Source organism: Chiloscyllium punctatum, chromosome 2 (assembly GCF_047496795.1).
Source record: "Chiloscyllium punctatum isolate Juve2018m chromosome 2, sChiPun1.3, whole genome shotgun sequence".
NCBI classification, from domain to species: Eukaryota; Metazoa; Chordata; class Chondrichthyes; order Orectolobiformes; family Hemiscylliidae; genus Chiloscyllium; species Chiloscyllium punctatum.
The window spans coordinates 33,272,078-33,290,313 of NC_092740.1; the positions used below are offsets into that span (position 1 = coordinate 33,272,078).

Sequence of the window (18,236 nt, forward strand, 5' to 3'; positions counted from 1 at the left end):
TTTCCCTATTAAAATTATACCTGTGCAGAATCACTAAACTGTTGTAGCAATGTTGGGCTATCACTGACATGAAGATACAACAAGAATAGTCGCAGAATCCAACAGCAGAATCACATTTCATGATGGTAATTGTGAATGAGACTGTGCTAAGAGTTAAACTGGAAACCAATTTAAGATCACCATTCAGGCTCACATTGTGATGCATGTCTGTGTCAGAAGCTGCATATTTAAATACACAATATCCTGTTTTGGGTAGGTAAAAAGAATTTATACATGCACTTTTTAAAACAAAAAGGCATAAAGAAAACAGTCAAATTCTATGGCAACACTGTGACCAATCAGAATCCATCTGCCTGGTCTGAGAATGAAGATTAAGAACTGTTGAAGAACAGTTAACTCTCCTTGTTGTATCTCCATGTTAATGATATTCCAGCCAATCAATACCCTCTCTCATGCTGTATAAAATGGTGTTCCATTATTCAAATCTATTTCTTGTGCATATCATCTCATGAATGCAGGATTAAACTCAAAGTCTTAACTTCTTTTAGAAATGTCTAAGTTCTATACTTCCAAGAAAATGCAATATTTTGGAATAATTATTCTGCATAATGTATTCAGGAAATGTAGGAGCAAATACATTTGGGCACAGTCACTTAACATAGTTTTATCACTTCACCAGCTATTCATCTATTGATAAAAAGGTAGTGACCATAATTCCCTACTGTGAAGATGGATATGTGCTAATTAAGCCAATTTTCCACAGTGGGATAAAGTGAGGCTACAATGTTTACTACATAATCTTCTTGAAGTTTGACATTAAATGAGAAATCAGGGTAGGTGTTACGGCTGCTCACTCTTTCTCAGAGTTTGTTAGGACTGTTGCTCAGATGGTTAAGACCCAAAATGTTCAATAGTTCAATATCAACCATAAATTCAAGGCCATTCAAGATTGAAAGGAGATTAATGGAGCCCTTCAAAAGAGGTCAATTTATCTGTCTGATCCCAGGCATATTCTTCCAGTTTCATATTGTGAGGGAAGGAGGAAAGAGAAGGATAAGATCTGGTGGGTTTCAAACCTGCTTTTTTTTTCCAGAACTGTAAGCTGTCCCTCTAGACTTTTGGAATTATGTGGGTCAGCTGTCTATTTCTAGACTTTTAATGGATTACTTTCTAGTGAAGCTTACATATATAATGTCTCATACCTGACACTTTAGGAACAGATAATAAAGACTATTAAATATATTTGTATGTCGTGTATGTATGTCAAAGGTGTGATAAACATCCATGTACTTTAGATTCACACATGATCATGGTGATGTGGTGTGGTGGTAATGTTACTGGACTGGTAATTCAAGCTAATTCTATGGGGACACTGGTTCAAATCCCACTATGGTAAATGTGAAATTTGAATTCAATAAAACCTGAAATTTAAAATTCTAGTCTTTTTTGGATAAAACCCATCTCATTCATTGATGTCATTTAAGGAAGGGAACCTTCCAACCGTACCCAGTCTGGTTACTCCAGAGCCCCATGAAGAGGAGAAATCTAAATTACCGTCTGAAAAGCCACTCAGTTCAAAGACAATTTGAGATGTGCCACAAACGCCAGCTTGCCAATGATGTCCATACACCACGTAACAACAAAGAAAAGCTACATATTTCAAGAATAAGCTCCAAAATAAAAAATACTTACTTCTGGTCTGTTCTGTGCAAATATTCCTACAAATTGGTTATTCCCTGGTCTGTATCCTCGTGTGAATAATCCTGAACCCACATGTTCTGCTCTGCATATAACCTAAAAGCCAATATAAAGGAACATGAATGCAAACCATTTAACTTTCCTGTTTGGTAATGTAACTATTTACACAGAAAAGAAAAACTACATCAGTAAGATTTAAATCCTCAAAAACATGATGGTCCTATTATCCCAGGTTCCAAATTATTTTTAATTTATGTGGTAGAACACAATGATTTGTTTGCAGCGTATAGTTTACGAAGCATGCAAAGGAAGAATTAGACTTTCATGAATGGAAAATGATTGAGAGTCTCATTTCTTTCAATCAATTGTATTATTTAAAGACTGAGAAGGCTACAAGCAAATCATAACATTTCTACTTCAACCATTTGACCAGAGAATAGATTTCATATCACTTTTAAAATAGACTTCAGTTGCCTAGACCCCAACCTTCAGAATTTCCTCCATAAACATCACCTCCCTTAGCTTCTTTGCAACCCTTCTCAAAGCTTATCTCCCTGACCAAGCTTCTCATTACCTGTACTAATATTCTTTTGTAGCTTAGTTTCAAATTTTGGCTGATAACATTTTTATGAAGTTCTTGGGCAATATATTTTAAAGGGAAATGAATGTGAGTTGATGTAGCAGTAGTATGGAGCCCAAGAATTCAGACAACACTCGAAATCAAGACCTCAGTTTCTAAATAGTTCTCACACAGGACATGAACGCTTGCTGTCTGGGTCAGCATGTGCCCCAACCCGACTTTCTCTTCTCAAGTATAATTCAGGATGGCAACATTCAATTCTAGCCTATCCAGTGACACTGACCTGATGCAAAAGAATAAAGAAAAACTGAAATATTATGGTTTGAATTCATGGTCACGACTATGTTTTATATTCTCCAGCACTCACAATAAAACCTAGTTGGACTTAAGCAGGTGCGAGGGTGGGTGATGTTCTAGAGTTGGAGGGTGGCAGTGTGAAGGAAAGGAAAAATAGGGCTAGAAGCTGACTCAGGTTGCGTGTAACCTCCTTCAGTCTTAGTCATTGTTTGCAGAGGGAAAAGGAATCATTGGCAATGGTACGGAGCTTGTGGCTAGGGCAAAGAATTTCCAAATAGCTCTCACAAAGTTTAGCTGAAGTCAATTGTAGCTAATCCAAGATATAAGAATGTTAAAAATCACACAACCCCAGGGGTACAGTCCAGCAGGTTTATTTGGAAGTACTCTCTTTCGGAGCACTGCTCCTTCATCAGGTATCGTGGAACAGGATCATAAGAGACAGAATTTATAGCAAAAGATTACAGTGTCATGCAACTGATGCCATATATTGAACAAACCTAGATTTCATCTTTTAGAATGGGTTGCAGGTTTCATTTCATTAATATGTAAATATCAGAACTTCTTTCAAGTCACATTCTTGAGATAACTTAAGGTTTTATATAAAACAAAACAGGTGGCATCTCAGCTCAGACAATACGCTAAAGGTGTGAGGTTAGAGTCTGTCTGTGTCCCAACCTGGAGTCAGACTGGTTCTATTTCCTACTTTGGAAATACAACCAGTCTGTCTCAAGATTGGGATACAAATAGACTTTAACCTCACACCTTTACCATATTGTCTGAGCTGAGATGTCACCTGTTTTTATATAAAACCTCAAGTTTATCTCAAGAATGTGACTTGAAAGAAGTTCTGGGAATTATACATTAATGGACCAAAACCTGCAACCCATTCTAAAAAAAAGACTTAACAGCGATCTAGGTTTGTTCAATATATTGTTTCAGTCGCATGACACTGTAATCTTTTGCTATAAATTCTGTGTCTTATGATCCTGCTTCACAGCTACCTGATGAAGGAGCAGCACTCAAAGCAAGCAATTCCAAATAAATCTGTTGAATTACAACCTGGTGTTGTGTGATTTTTAACTTTACCTACCCCAGTCCAACACCAGCACCTCAACATCAAAGATATAAGAAAGCAGTCTCACAACATAAAGGTATTGGAGACGTCAGGGAGGTAGAGCTAGGTAGAATTATAGAGATGTATAGCATGGAAATAGACCCTTCAGTCTAAGTCAATCATGCCAACCAGATATCCTAACCTAATTTAGTCCCATTTGCCAGGATTTGGCCCATATCCCTCTAATCCCTTCCTATTCATATACCCATCCAGATGCCTTTTAAATGCTGCAGTAGTACCAGCCTCCACCACTTCCTCTGGCTGCTCATTCCATACACACACCACCCTCTGCATGAAAAACATTGCCCCTTAGGTCCCTTTTATTATCTTTCCCCTCTCACCCTAAATCTACGCCCTCTAGTTCTGGATTCCTCCACCGCAGGAAAAGACTTTCTCTGTGATCCTATCCAGGCTCCTCATGATTTATAAGGTCACCCCTCAGCCTACAATGCTCCAATGAATACAGCCTCAGCTTATTCAACCTCTCCCTTCAGCTCAAATCCTCCAACCCTGGCAACATCCTTGTAAATCTTCTCTGAACCCTTTCAAGTTTCACAACATCATTCCAATAGGAAGGAGACCAGAAGTGCATGCTATATTCCAAAAGTGGCCTAACCAATGTTCTGTACAGCCACAACGCCTCCCAACTCCTGTACTCAATACTCTCACCAATAGAAGAAAGCATAACAAATGCCTTCTTCACTATCATACCTAACTGCAACTCCAATTTCAAGGAGCTATGAACCTGCACTCCAAGGTCTCAGACTCCCCAGGACCGCTAAGATTTGCTTCCCCAAAATGCAGCACCTCACATTTATCTAAATTAAACTCCATCTGCCACTCCTCAGCTCATTGGCCCATCTGATCAAGATCCCGTTGTAATCGGAGGTAACCTTCTTCGTTGTCCACTACACCTCCAATTTTGGTGTCATCTACAAACTTACTAACTATACCTCATGCTCACATCCAAATTATTTATATAAATGACAAAAAGTAGTGGATCCAGCACCAATCCTTGAGGCACTCCACTGGTCACAGGCCTCCAGTCTGAAAAGCAATCCTCCATCACCACCTCAACTGTCTTCTACAGTTAAGCCAATTCTGTATCCAAATGGCTAGTTCTCCCTTTATTCCATGAGATCAATCTTCCTAACCAGTCTCCCATGAGGAAACCTTGTCAAACACCTTACTGAAGTCGATATTGATCACATCTACTGCTCTGTCCCCATCAATTCTCTTTGTTGCTTCTTCAAATAACTCAATCAAGTTCGTGATACGTGATTTCCCACGCACAAAGCCATGCTGACTATCTCAATTAGTCCTTGCCTTGCCAAATACATGTATATTCTGTCCCTCGGGATTCCCTCCAACAATTCCCATGACCGATGTCAGGTCCACCGGTCTGTAGTTCCCTGGCTTTACTTTACCATCTTTCTTAAAAGAGTGGTACCACATTAGCCATCCTCCATTCTTCTGGCACCTCACCTGTGACTATCAATGATACAAATATCTCAGCAATGGGCCCAGTAATCACTTCCTTACCTTCCCACAGAATTCTAGAGTACACTCGATCAGATCCTGGGGATTTATCCACTTTTATGTGTTTCAAGACATCCAACACTTCCTTCTCTGTAATATGGTACATTTTTCAAGATGTCACCATCCAATTCCCCACATTTTATATTTTTCATGTCCTTCTCCACAGTAAACACTGATGCAAAATATTCATTTAGTATCCTCCCCCCTATCTCTTGCAGCTCCACACATAGGCTGCTTTGCTGATCTTTGAGGGGCCCTATTCTCTTCCTAGTTATTCTTTTGTCCTTAATGTATTTGTATCCTTTGGATTCTCCTTAACCCCATTTGCCAAAGCTATCTCATGTTCGCTTTTTGCCCTCCTGATCTCCCTCTTAAATATACTCCTACTGCTTTTATATTCCTCTAAGGATTGACTCGATTTCTCCTGTGTATACCTGATATATGCTTCCCTTTTTTATTCACCAAACCCTGAATTTCTCTAGTCATCCAGCATTCCCTACACCCACCAGCCTTTCCTTTCACTCTAACAGGAATATACTGTCTCTGGACTCTCGTTATCCTATTTCTGAAGGCTTCCCCCATTTTCCAGCTGTCCTTTTATCTGCAAACATCTGCGCCCAACCAGCTTTTGAAAATTCTTGCCGAATACCATCAAGATTAACCTTCATTTAGTAACGTTTTATTAAAGTACACATTAATTTTGACTCCACATTTTCTGATGGCATTGAAGGGCCAAGGATAGATCTTTAGGAAACTCTCGAGGCAAGAGTGCTAGGAGTGTTTGAGAAACTAATTCCAGAGTTAAGGGGTAGATGTAGGGGTATGGGTGGGTTGCGCTTCGGCGGGGTGGTGTGGACTTGTTGGGCCGAAGGGCCTGTTTCCATACTGTAAGTAATCTTACTCCAGTTTAGGACTGATTCAGAAAGAAACTACTTCAGATGTTCAGTAGCAGACAGTCACAAAAGGAGAATCAGTTTATGATTTTAAAACAATCCAGTATACGATTGGTTATTCCTGTCAAAAACTTCTGATGGATCAACAAACAGCTCCAATTCAATTTCCAAAAAAAAATTGTGGGAAAGGATCAGCTGGTGTGGCAGCATCTATGGACAGAGGTCAGCGTTAACATTTTGGGTTCAGTTACCCTGTAAGGGGAAAATATGCCCCACAGTCAACAGGTTTCCTCAAACCTTTTAGGCCAAGCAATACCTGGCCCTAACTTACCTATTAAAGTTTTCAGACCTTGGATTACAGAGAGTTTAGATTAGATTAGATTACTTACAGTGTGGAAACAGGCCCTTCGGCCCAACAAGCCCACACCGACCCACCGAAGCGCAACCCACTCGTACCCCTTCAGCTAACACTATGGGCAATTTAGCATGGCCAATTGAAGCGGGAATTGAACCCGGATCTCTGGCGCTGTGAGGCAGCAGTGCTAACCACTGTGCCACCATGCCGCCCTAATATCTATTAATATCCTCACAGAATAAAGAACAAAAATTACTTACTTCTCGGTAGGATATCCACTCGTAAGGCTGATTTGGGCTCCTTGACCCCAAACAAGGACCATTACCTTTAAAGCAAAGAACAAAAAGCAAACATCAATTCTCAGTTTGAAACATTATAAATACACTTTGATGGGACAAGTTGATTAAAAATAATTCACAGGGATTTAAAGGTGATAAACTAAATGATCCATCTAGATCGCTTTTGCAAAAGCAGAATGTCTGAGTGATAACCAGTCTGGTCTGTTTTATTATACAAAAATGCTATATTAATGTAAGTTCTTATTGTATGTTAATTTTAAGGCCAAGTTGTGTTTTCCCAACACATACACTTCCACATGCTAACTCAATTTGACAAGAGCATGTAAACAGACATCAGAGGATCTGTGATACAAATCATGGATTATCTTTTCAAATGACAAATCTGTAGCTTTGGTATTAGAAGCAAACGATGATGACAGGGATAAAACAATTGAATATTACAATTCACAATGAAGACATGCAGCCCATTAAGTTCACAGCTTTTTCTCCCAGCTTCCACCACATACCTCACTTCTTGTCTCATCCACCCTATAATGTGCTCAGCATTCCTTTAAAATATCCAAACTTTCCAACTAATAAGCTTAGTTTCTCTTCCAAAAAAAAGTCAAGAATTTTGCTTCAATGATAGAATGTGGAATTCTTTGTTATAAACCTTTTCGAAAACAAACATCTCCCAATCTCCCTTTTGATCGTTTGTGATTACTATAATTTTGTGCCTCCAGTTGTAAGTGGAGGTCATCACCATTTCACATCAGTTGTAACATTGAAGACTCCATACCTAGTTCTTGTCGGAATTCAACAGCACATTCTTCAAAATGAAGAGAACGACAGAGTGAGCTGAAAATGAAGGGAGTGGGCCGGGAGGGGAAAGAGAAAGAGGAAACAAAAAAATTGCATCACTAGAATAGGACTTCCAACAAACTGGACAGCAAATGCTCATTGCTGTTAAGTCACTCAATATTTTGGTTTGGGGCTAATGACCAAGACTTGGGCAGAAAGAGTACATGGTCCAACTTTGCAAAATTCAGAACTGTACTAAGGAATAAGGATAATGGTAGACTTCAGGATGACATAGACACTGGTGAAATGAGCAATTGTACAACAATGATGAAAGTGGATTGTTTTGGTGCGCACTGCTGAACAAAACACTCGAATCCACCACAGAAAAGCAGGCGTCGGGACATGAAGTGCAGAAGGATCACATCACAATCTTCCCTTGTGTCAACGCCACCAGCACTCAAATTGCCGCTTGTCCGTATCGGGCAATATGCTAATCAACATTGCTTCAAGAACTGTGACAGGAACTCATTTCCCATGAAGTACAAAACACAAAATAAGCATGGATGATACGTCCAGTTTTTTATCCTGGTTCCATGAAGATTTTGTATCTGCTGTCAGGTCACATTTGGCAAGCGCTGGACTCAAGCAATGCACCCTTCTGCTTGTTGACAACACGGGGGCACACACTATGAAAGGCAGCCAGTTAGAATCAGCAGATGGAGCTATCAAGTGTTTGTTATTACCACCAAACACCACTTCAAGGTTATAGCCACTCAATTGAGAAATCATCACAACAACGAAAAAATATTATCGCCGTAACATGTTGCATGCCGTACTGGGTGAAGACAATGCAGAGAAATGAGTGCAAGAAATTATGAAGGCATTCACGGTCAAGGACGCTTTGTTCATGATTGGAACTGCATCAAGCCATCGACAATCGCAGAGTGTTGATACAATGGTTTGCGTGTTGGTCGCCATGACAGTGAAGAGAACACCCATCCAGATCAAAGGCTAACCACTGACATCGAAAGCTGCAGACAGCTGGGATTAGGAGACTTTGTAGAGGCCGAGATCGATGCATGAGTGAACTGTGACAATAACATCAGAATAGAGATATTCAGCAACGATCAGATAGTCAACATAGTCACAGAAGAACAGTGGGAAAGTATGGATGCAGTGGATGGTAAGGAAAATCAGAAACCAAAATTTCCTTCAGACCCCATTAACAAAGCTAATCGACAGTTTGCAATTTTTCATGGAATGATACGAAACACAAGACAAAGTCGATACCATTAAGTTGATGCATCTTTGCCAAATGTTATCATTCGCAAAAAAATAGATAGCATCATCTTAAGCAATAGTGGCTGGATATTTTCTTCAAAAATAATCACTGACCTTCACTTCAATGAATTTTATTTACTGTACAAGTACACAAAAAGTGATCTGACTTGTAAAACATCAAGAATTTTTAAGCGATAGTCAGTGTTTGTACAAAATTTTAGCGAATGAATTAAATAAAGACTCGAAACATGCTGTTTAATGCAATTACATGCGGTACTGCATTCTTTGTTTAAGTTCAAATCAATTATCTGAATCATCAATTATCTGCTCGACAAAACTGTCCGCCCATTGTCTTCAGATAATCGAGGTTCCTCTGTCCTCCAGATATGATCTGACCAGTGCCTTATAGGGCCTCAGAAGTACATCCCTGCTTTTATGTTTAAAGCATCTCAAAATAAATGCCATGATTGCATTTGCCTTCCTAATTATTGTCTCACCTGGAAGTCTGAGAGAATCCTGGACTAGAACTCTAAAGTCTCTTTGCACTTCAGGCTTCTGAATTTTCTCCCCATTTAGAAACTAGCCCGAGACTCCATTCTTCTTACCAAAGTACATGACCTCAGACTTTCTCACTTTCTACTCCATCAGCCACTTCTTTACCCACTCTCCTAATCTGTCCACATCCTTCTACAGCCGCCCCACCTCCTCAATGCTACGTGCCCCTTTACCAATCTTTGTATCATCTGCAAACTTAGCCAGAATGCCCTCAGTTCCTTCATCTACATTGTTAAATGCATAAAGTGAAAAGCTGTGGTCCAAACACTGAGCCTTGCAGAACACTCAGCCTTGCAACTGCCAACCTCAAACACATCATAGTCAGTTTATGCATTCTTTGAAGTGCTCTCTCCATTAGAGGATGATGTTTACTGTCTCTGAAAAGGATGCCATCCTTATTCCGCACTGGCTTGAGGCCAAGGGTGTTAGTTCTTATGTTGCTTTGGTGGCACTGAAGTAAGCTTGGGTGTCGTGCTTGTCAGCATGGATTTGCTTACTCGAGCCTTCTCAGACCACCACTGATTCTTTATTTCCTTTGTTCTTCTTTGTAACTCAGCCTTTACTGTCTGATGACTTCTGCTCCTTGCCTCGCTGGTAGTGTCATTTTGTCAGGCACATAAAGCTTTTCTCTTCTTCCTGGTCAGGTCTTGGATGACATGGTCATTCTTGCCGAAACAGGCTTTGTGTTTCCTGGTCTTCTAGCTGATGGTTTCTTCTAGTGAGAGATGATGGCTGTCTTTAGCTTTGTCTCAATTTCCTCCAATCCGTTAAGATGATCTCTTCGGAGATTATGGTGAAGACATTGTTGGAAATTTGCTGGTCTGTTTGGCTCTTTGCTAAACTGTTTAGAACATAAAATATAGGAGCAGAATTAGGCTATTCAACTCATTGAGTCTGCTCCACCATTTGATTGTGGCTGATATGTTTCCCAATCCCATTCTCCTGCCTTCTTCCTGTAACCCTTGAACCTCTTCCTCATAAAGAACCTACCTCGGTCTTAAATACTTGGCCTCCACAGCCAACTATGGCAATGAGATCCACAGATTCAATCCTCTGCATGAATAAATTCCTCCTCATCTCAGTTCAAAAGGGTTATCCCTTCACTCTGAGGTTGTACCCTCAGATTCTAGTTTCTGCTACTAGTGGAAAAATTTTCTCCTCATCCACTACGTCCAGGCCTCTTAAATTCTGCAAGTTCCAATCAGATCACCCTTCATCCTTCTAAGCTTTAGTACAGATCCAGAGTTCTCAACTGCTCATAACATGACAAGTCCTTCATTCCGGGATTACTCTTGTAAATCTCTTCTGGACCACTCCAAAGACAACTCATCTTTCCTTAGATATGGGGCCCAAAACTGCTCTCAAGATTCCAAATGTGCTCTGACTAGAGCCTTGTACAGCCTCAGCAGTACACCTCTGCTCTTGTTTTCTAGCCCTCTTGAAGTGAATGCCAGCATTGCATTTGCCTTCTTAACTGCCAACTGAACCTGCATGTTAACCTTAAGAGAATCCTGAACTCCCAAGTCCCTTTGCAGTTCAGATTTCTGAAGCCGTCCACATTTAGAAAATAGTCTAAGTCTCTATTCTTCCTACCAAAGTGCATATCCTCACATTTTGCCACTTTGTATTCAATCCGCCATTTCTATGCTCACTTGCCAAGCATGTCCACGTCCTTCTGCAGCCTCCCCTCTTCCTGAACACTAGCTGCCCAGCCACTTATCTTTGTGTTTTCTGCAATCTTAGCAAAAATGCCTTCAGCTCCTTTGCTCAGATAATTAATGCAAGACAAACAGTTGTGATCCCAACATGGACCCTTGTGGAACTGGCTGCATTCCTGAAAAAGACCCCTTTATCCCTCCTCTCTGCCTTCTGCCAGTCAGTCAGTCAATCCTCTATCCATGCCAGTACCTTGCCTCTAATACCTTGATCTCTTATCTTATTTAGCAACCTCCTGTGTGGCACCTTGTTAAAGGTCTTCTGGAGATCCAAATAAATCACATCTATTGGCTCTCCTATGTCTAAACATTTGATTACCTCCTCAAAGAACTCGAACAGATTTTTCAGGCATGACCACCCCTTAATGAAGCCGTGCTGACTCCACTCTATTTTTCATGCACTTCAAGTACTCCACAATCTCATCCTTAATTATGGACTCTTAAAATCATACAGGGATGACCAAAGTCAGGTTAACTGGTCAATAGTTTCTCGTCTTCTGCTTCCCGCCCTTCATAAACAGAGGTGTTACATTAGCCATTTTCCAATCTTCTGGGACTCTCCTCGACTCTAGCGATTGCTGAAAGCTGTCTCTGCAATCTCCACAGCTGTCTCTTTCAGAACTCGAGGGTATAGTCCATCCAGTCTGGGTGATTTATCCACCTTCAAACTTTTCAGCTTCCCCAGCACCTTCTCCTTAGTGACAGCCACTACAATCATCTCGAATTCTCTCAAAGTTTGGGTATGCTTTTGGTACCTATTCAGTTTCTCTGCCATTTCTTTGTTCGCCATCACTGCATCTCCAGCCTCACCTTCCAGAGATCCAATGCCCACTCTTGTTTTCTCTTGCTTTTTAGACATATAAAAATAACTCTTACAACCTTTTCTTATATTATTATCTAGCTTACTCCCATATTTCATCATCTCCCTACTTTTCTGCTTTCATAGTAATATTCTGCTGGCATTTAAAGGTTTCCAAATTCTCTGGCCTCCCACTAATCTTTACCAGATTGTTTGCCTTTTCTTTTACATTGACTCTTACGTCCCTGGTCAGCCATGGTTACCTTTATCCTCCCCTTAGTATGTTTCATCGTCCTTGGGATGAATTTCTGCTGGGGCTCCAAAATTACCCTCAGAAACTCCTGCCACTGCTGCTCCACCATCTTCCCTGCTAGGGTCCCAATCAACTCTGGTCAACTCCTCCCTCCCCTCTTTGTTTCTTCATCTTCAGCTGCCTCTGGTAGCATGTGATGGACATAGAGGAGCAGATGAGCCAGTGATCTGTCCAGCAGTCTTCTTCACTGGTCATCATCTGGGTAATGAGAAGATCGTGGATGCCTCCAATAGGTCTTGAATTTGTCTTTTTGTGGAATAGTGTGTGTTCTGCACATTTGAGGAGTGGGGCAATTCCCAACTCCTCCTTTTCCAATGGTTCCTTTCCAGAATCAGAAGTGCCTTCCAACCCTAGTATTGAATTCTCCAAAAATGGTGATTTTAATTTCATTAGGAATGTTGCTGTGTTCGGTCCTATAATCGAAACCTTCTTTGGTCTCAACTATCGCATCAAGGGTTTGAGATTAGGTACCCATGACCATTGCCTGCTGATTCTTGGCAGGTTGCGGATGAAGAGTCATTAGGCAATTGCTGATGCCAAAAGGGCACACCGAGAGTCAGTTGATGTGTTCAATCTCAGTGGCATATCCAAATCTGTGCTTCCTGGGATGATCCTCAGGTTTCCCTCTGCAGAGGCCCTTCACCTTCAGGTCTCCCGGAGAGCAGCAATCTCGATGGTGAAGTGCCTGAGTTCACAGGCAACAAGGGCAGTTCTTCAATCAGGACCATTTTTTGCTGGTTATCGATGAGGGTTCCTACACTCCAGGTTCTGAGATTGAGTCTGACTTTGGTTTAGAGACTGCAGGTAGCTGAGCCTCTGGATAGGGTTTACCAGCCAGGGTGGTGATGGACAAATTACGTTTGGGGCACCTTTTCTCGCATCTTCTGCTTATGGGGTGAGCTGTATGGATCCCGAAGAGGGCTGCTCAGTCGTGTGGAAAGCAGCTGAAACATGCTCCTGTTCCTATGTTGAGAGCAAAATGACTGAGTCACGTATGTGCCGGACCAAAGCGAGGGACTTTCAGATTTCTCATTCCTATCCCCATTACCTCCCATTGATCACCGGAGGGCTTGCATTCTACGTCGAGGCGGACTTGAATTCCTCTAAGTCAGGCACGTTGTTTGGGACATCTAATCATTACAGCAAGGCTGTCGCACCTCGGCAGACACACCGTCCTTGAGAGAAGGTCGATCCAGTTCCAGTGACAAGGGAAAATCTTGATAATTGGAGATCTCCGCACTGCATCCATGATATCACATGAATATCTTCCACATCTGGATCGCCATTAAGGTTTTGTTTGGATTGCACTTCTTCTGGTTCTCCCCTCCAACCTTACAGTCATGGCTGGCCCTGCCAAAAGTTGAGAACTCCTGATAGCATCACCTTCAGGATCAATGAACACTCAAACCACTCCACCGCAGTAAGGTGGCAATCCACAATTCAGGAAGGATGTAAAGAACCTAGCAAGGAAAAATGCACTGAAACGGTTACAGGGGGGGTGACACCTGTGTTACTTGGTGAGAGCAATTGCAAAGATATGAAGGACCTAACCGTTTGATTAGGAAGGAAGCAAGAGAATCAAAATGTGTATACAACTCCTTATTAAAGCACTTCATTTCCATGTCTGCAAAGGTGGAGATACGACTGGATCTTGTGATGAGCAGCAAAACTAGATGTGTGTGAACAGCCGTGGTGTTTGACTACAACATAAGCTTTCATGGTCAAAAGAAAGGGATAAATTTAGTTCAAATAACAAGGTCACCAAATTGAAGCCAGATTTCACAGTTTCACCAACTCAAATTAATCACAATAATGAAAATTAGCTGCTCATTCTCCTTGTTCTCACCATCCCATCAAAACTGGCACACATTATCCTCCTAGCCCTCACTAGTATACTGTAGATTGTTACTTGCAGGTCCAATTGATTGTCTATCAAATTTGCTATTTCCTCTACTGCATGCTCCAATTGCACAACTGGATATTAACCATTATCCAAAGAACAGAATATTAGACAATACTTACTCGATATAACCAAACCCCTTTTTATCACATCATACAGGGTTCTCACATCCACATAGTATGAAGTTATCAGATCTTTCTGTTTAAGTAGTACACTTTTCCGAGCAAGTTCACCACTCTGAAATACAAAAGAAAAGTATATCCTACAGTGATATCATTATAGATCATATTTAAGGCCAAATAATTACTTTTGGGTTGGTTTACAGAGGTTTCAGATCACAAAATAATTACAGGATTACCGTACCTTGCAGTGCAGAAGGAGCACAGCCTGCCCTTTTCAGCACTTTGATAGAAATGTTTAATACCAAAATCCTGCCCTTTCCCCATTGCTTAATTTTTTTAAAATTTAGATATTGACTTGGGGATAGAATGTGATGAGTCAATGGATGAGAGTTGCTGAATGGATAACTAACAGGAAAAAGAGAGAGAGAGAGAGAGAGAAATGTTTCTCAATTGACAAATTATGAGAAGTTGTGTTTGACACAATAGCATCAGGCACTCAGCAGATCAATACTTACATAAACAATTTGACTTGAAAATCAGAAGTAATGTTTCAAACTTGCAAATTACTCCAAACTGGGAAGGAAAGCTAAGACAGTGGATGATTGCAACAAAATGCCAGAAGACATCAATGAGCATTCAGAATGGGCAAGCAGTTGGCAAAAAAAAACATTTTGCTCAGAATTAAAGAATGAGGAAGTCCTTGAAAGTATTCCTTGAAAGTAAATGCCTAAACTGACTAGAGCATGAGAGAGATTTGGAGCGACAGGTACAGTCAATAAATGTTGTTACACATGTTAATGAGACCATTAAAGTAAAACAAAGTACTGGGATCTATACGGAGGTAGACAGAATCAAAACCAAAGAAATTATGGTAAACATGAAGAGCACATTTGGAGGACTGCAAACAATTCTGGGAGCAGGATTTTGAGTTGCATCAGGACCCAAAGGACAGGGTCAAATGGGAGTCCTTACTCCACACTGCATGGAGAACAGTCACTCTATGATTTTTCCTGAACTGGCAATTAGAGGCCAAAGGTCAATACTGGAGACAGCATATTGTGTTATGGTTGATTTATTGGCATAAATAGAGGATTGATTAACAGGAAGCGGAGAGATAGCATTTTCAGCTTGACCAACTGTTACTAGTAGACTGCTGCAGGAAACTGTGCTGGGGCCTCAACTATTTACAATAGATACCAATTTTGCTGAATTTGTTTCATTAAGGTAGAAAGCAAGTTCTGTGGAGGGGGATAAAAATATCTGCTGGGTATATCAGCACCCCAAAAATTACATTTCGACTTAGATTTGATGTTTTCATAAATATTTTGATATTTTATGTCATTGTGCTCCGCTAGATGTTTATAAATCATGTATTGGTTTATTATGAAGAGTAGAAAGGAGAATTTCCCAATAGGGATGTAGTTGAACAAACTATTTATTTAAAAAAAAACAAGGAAACTGCAACAGAATTTGGACAGGTTAAAAAAATGAGCCAAACTTTGTTAAATGGAAAATAATGTGGTGAAAAGTGAGGTTGTCCATTTTGATATGAAGAATAAAAAAAAGGAACATTATTTAAGGAGAGCGCAACTGTAGCAATTGTCCTTTTGGGTTTTATTTTTACTATTCATGGTATGTGAATATCACTAGCTGGCCTAGCATTTACTCCTCATCCCTAATTGCCCTTGAGACGTTGGTAGTAAACTATCTACTTGATCTATTGCAGTCCATGTGCTGTAGGTATACCTACAATGCCCATTAAAAATGAAGTTCCAAGATTTTGACCAAGCGACTGTGAAGGAACTATGATATATTTTCAAGTCTTGATGCTGTGTGGCTTGGAAGGAAACTTGAAGATGATGATGTTTGCATGCATCTGATGCCCTTGTCCTTCTAGGTGGTAGAGTTTGCAGGAGCCGCCTCACTGATTTGTTGCAGTGGAATCTGTAGATTGTAAACATTGTTGCCAATATGCACCAGTAGTGATGGGAGTGAATGTAGATATGGTGCCAATGAAGCGTGCTGCTTTAATATGGATTGATGATATTGAGTGAATGCTCCATTACACCCTTGACATGTGCCTTGTGAATGGTGGATAAGATTTTGAGGAGTTAGGATGCAGATTAGGCACTGCAGAATTGCTTGCCTCTGACCTGCTCTTGTAGCCAGAGTATTTATATGACTAGCAGTTTAGTTTCTAGCCAACTGTAACCCCTGGATGTTGACAGAGTGGGGATTCACGGATGATTGTGCCATTGAATTTCAAGGGTGGGATGATTATATTCTCTCTTGGTGAAGATGGTCATTATTTAACACTTGCGCACCATGAACACCATGTGGTCAAGTGATAACCATACCTGGATATTGTCCAAGTATAGGTGCATTTGAACACCGACAGTTTCAGTATCTGAGGAGTTGGGAATTATGCTGAAATTATGCAATCAACAGTGAGCATTCCCACCTCTGACCTCATGATGCAGGAATGGTCATGGTTGGAATTAGGGCATTTCCTGAGGAACTCTTGCAGAGATGTCCTGAAATGATTGACCTCAAAAAACCAAAACAACCATCCTTTGTACAAGGTATGATTATAAGTGGAGAGATTTCCTCTGAGGCTCATCAATTCCAATGTTGCCAGAGCTCCTAGATCACCCATATCATGCACAAAAAAACAAACAGTAGGGGATGCAGCAATTACAGGAATTAAGGCAAATGGGACATTTGCCTTTGTTACAAATGGGGTTGAGGTTGGTATCCAATCACCAAGTCACCCTTTATTTACATTTAGAAAACCTGTGACACTAGTCCAGCTCCCTCAGAGCCAGCTGAGTATCAAAATGTCTGACACTCCTCTTTTTATCTACCAGCCAGAGCTCCTTGACAGGACTAGATTAACAGCCCCAATCAGGGAACTCATATTTTATGAGGTCCACTTAGCTGACAACCCTTCCCCTCGGAGTCTGAGGACATAGATGTTTTTTTTCTTCTAGTTTCTCCTGGAGCGTTTAAGCATGGGTCAGGTTCCTTCAACCCTGCCTCAGATACTGGCAGCGTTTAGTGCACAATAGCGAGCCTCTCGCATCCGGAGCATCTTGGAAGAAATTCATTCTCTTCTTCAGCCAAAGGAGCTGAGACAGCAATATCTGCTATCTTTTGCTCAGATTCCAACAGCTCTTCGATGCGTCTGAAGCCATGAACGATGTGGGTGTTAGCAAGTTTCTTGGGAAAGTAATGAGAGATCAGCAGAAATAAGATTCTCGATATAGAGGGAAGTGTTGAATGGTGGGATTAGAATCTCGTTAATGAGCAGCGGGAGACCTATCTACATTCATTGAATGTATCAGTGTATTATTGTTAAGTGTCATGGTTTGTGCTTTATTCATTGATAGAAGGTCCCTTAGTCAAAAGGTCCATGTAGAGGCATTCCATGGCCCTTCTTGTCAGAGTCCTCACTGTCTCGATACATGGTGCACTATGCACATTATGAAGAGCATGGTGACTCTCAAGTTAAACCACCACCAGTCATCACTCCCTCTTATGAGAGAGCAGCCGTATGATCCCATGGAACTACTGTGACTTTACTGGTTACAGGGAAATAAGAATGGCTGTGCCATACAGTTCAGACAGCACGTGCCTCATAATCTTAGCAGGAAAACAGGAGAAGTGATGGACTCCAAAGCTACATTCCATCCAACTTCTTCAGTTGCTGAACAGACCTTTGAGCTCCACGTGCAACAGAGGCTGGAAGAATTAGAAATGAATGTAGGTTTGCTCGCTAAACTGTAAGGTTCATTTCCAGACGTTTCATCACCCTACTAGGTAACATATTCAATGGGCCTCCGGGCGAAGCACTGCTGATATATATTAAATAGAAAGAAGGAATTATCAGTAGTGCTTCGCCCGAAGGCCCACTGAAGATGTTACCTAGTAGGGTGACGAAACGTCTGGAAATGAACCTTCCAGCTCAGTGAGCAAACCTACATCCAGAACCTCAAC

General features: G+C 40.9%; 1 protein-coding gene across 3 annotated transcripts in view; it reads right to left on the reverse strand.

Moving 5' to 3' along the window:
- Positions 1-18,236, reverse strand: part of LOC140495872 (long-chain-fatty-acid--CoA ligase 1-like) — a 155,169-nt gene that overhangs the window by 49,101 nt on the left and 87,832 nt on the right. For all 3 annotated transcript variants that reach the window (XM_072595086.1, XM_072595096.1, XM_072595106.1), the window contains 3 exons: positions 14,241-14,355; positions 6,737-6,801; positions 1,693-1,794 (listed from right to left, as the gene is read on the reverse strand). In XM_072595086.1, coding sequence (XP_072451187.1) covers positions 1,693-1,794; positions 6,737-6,801; positions 14,241-14,355 — 282 coding nt within the window. The remainder of the gene's footprint in view (positions 1-1,692; positions 1,795-6,736; positions 6,802-14,240; positions 14,356-18,236) is intronic.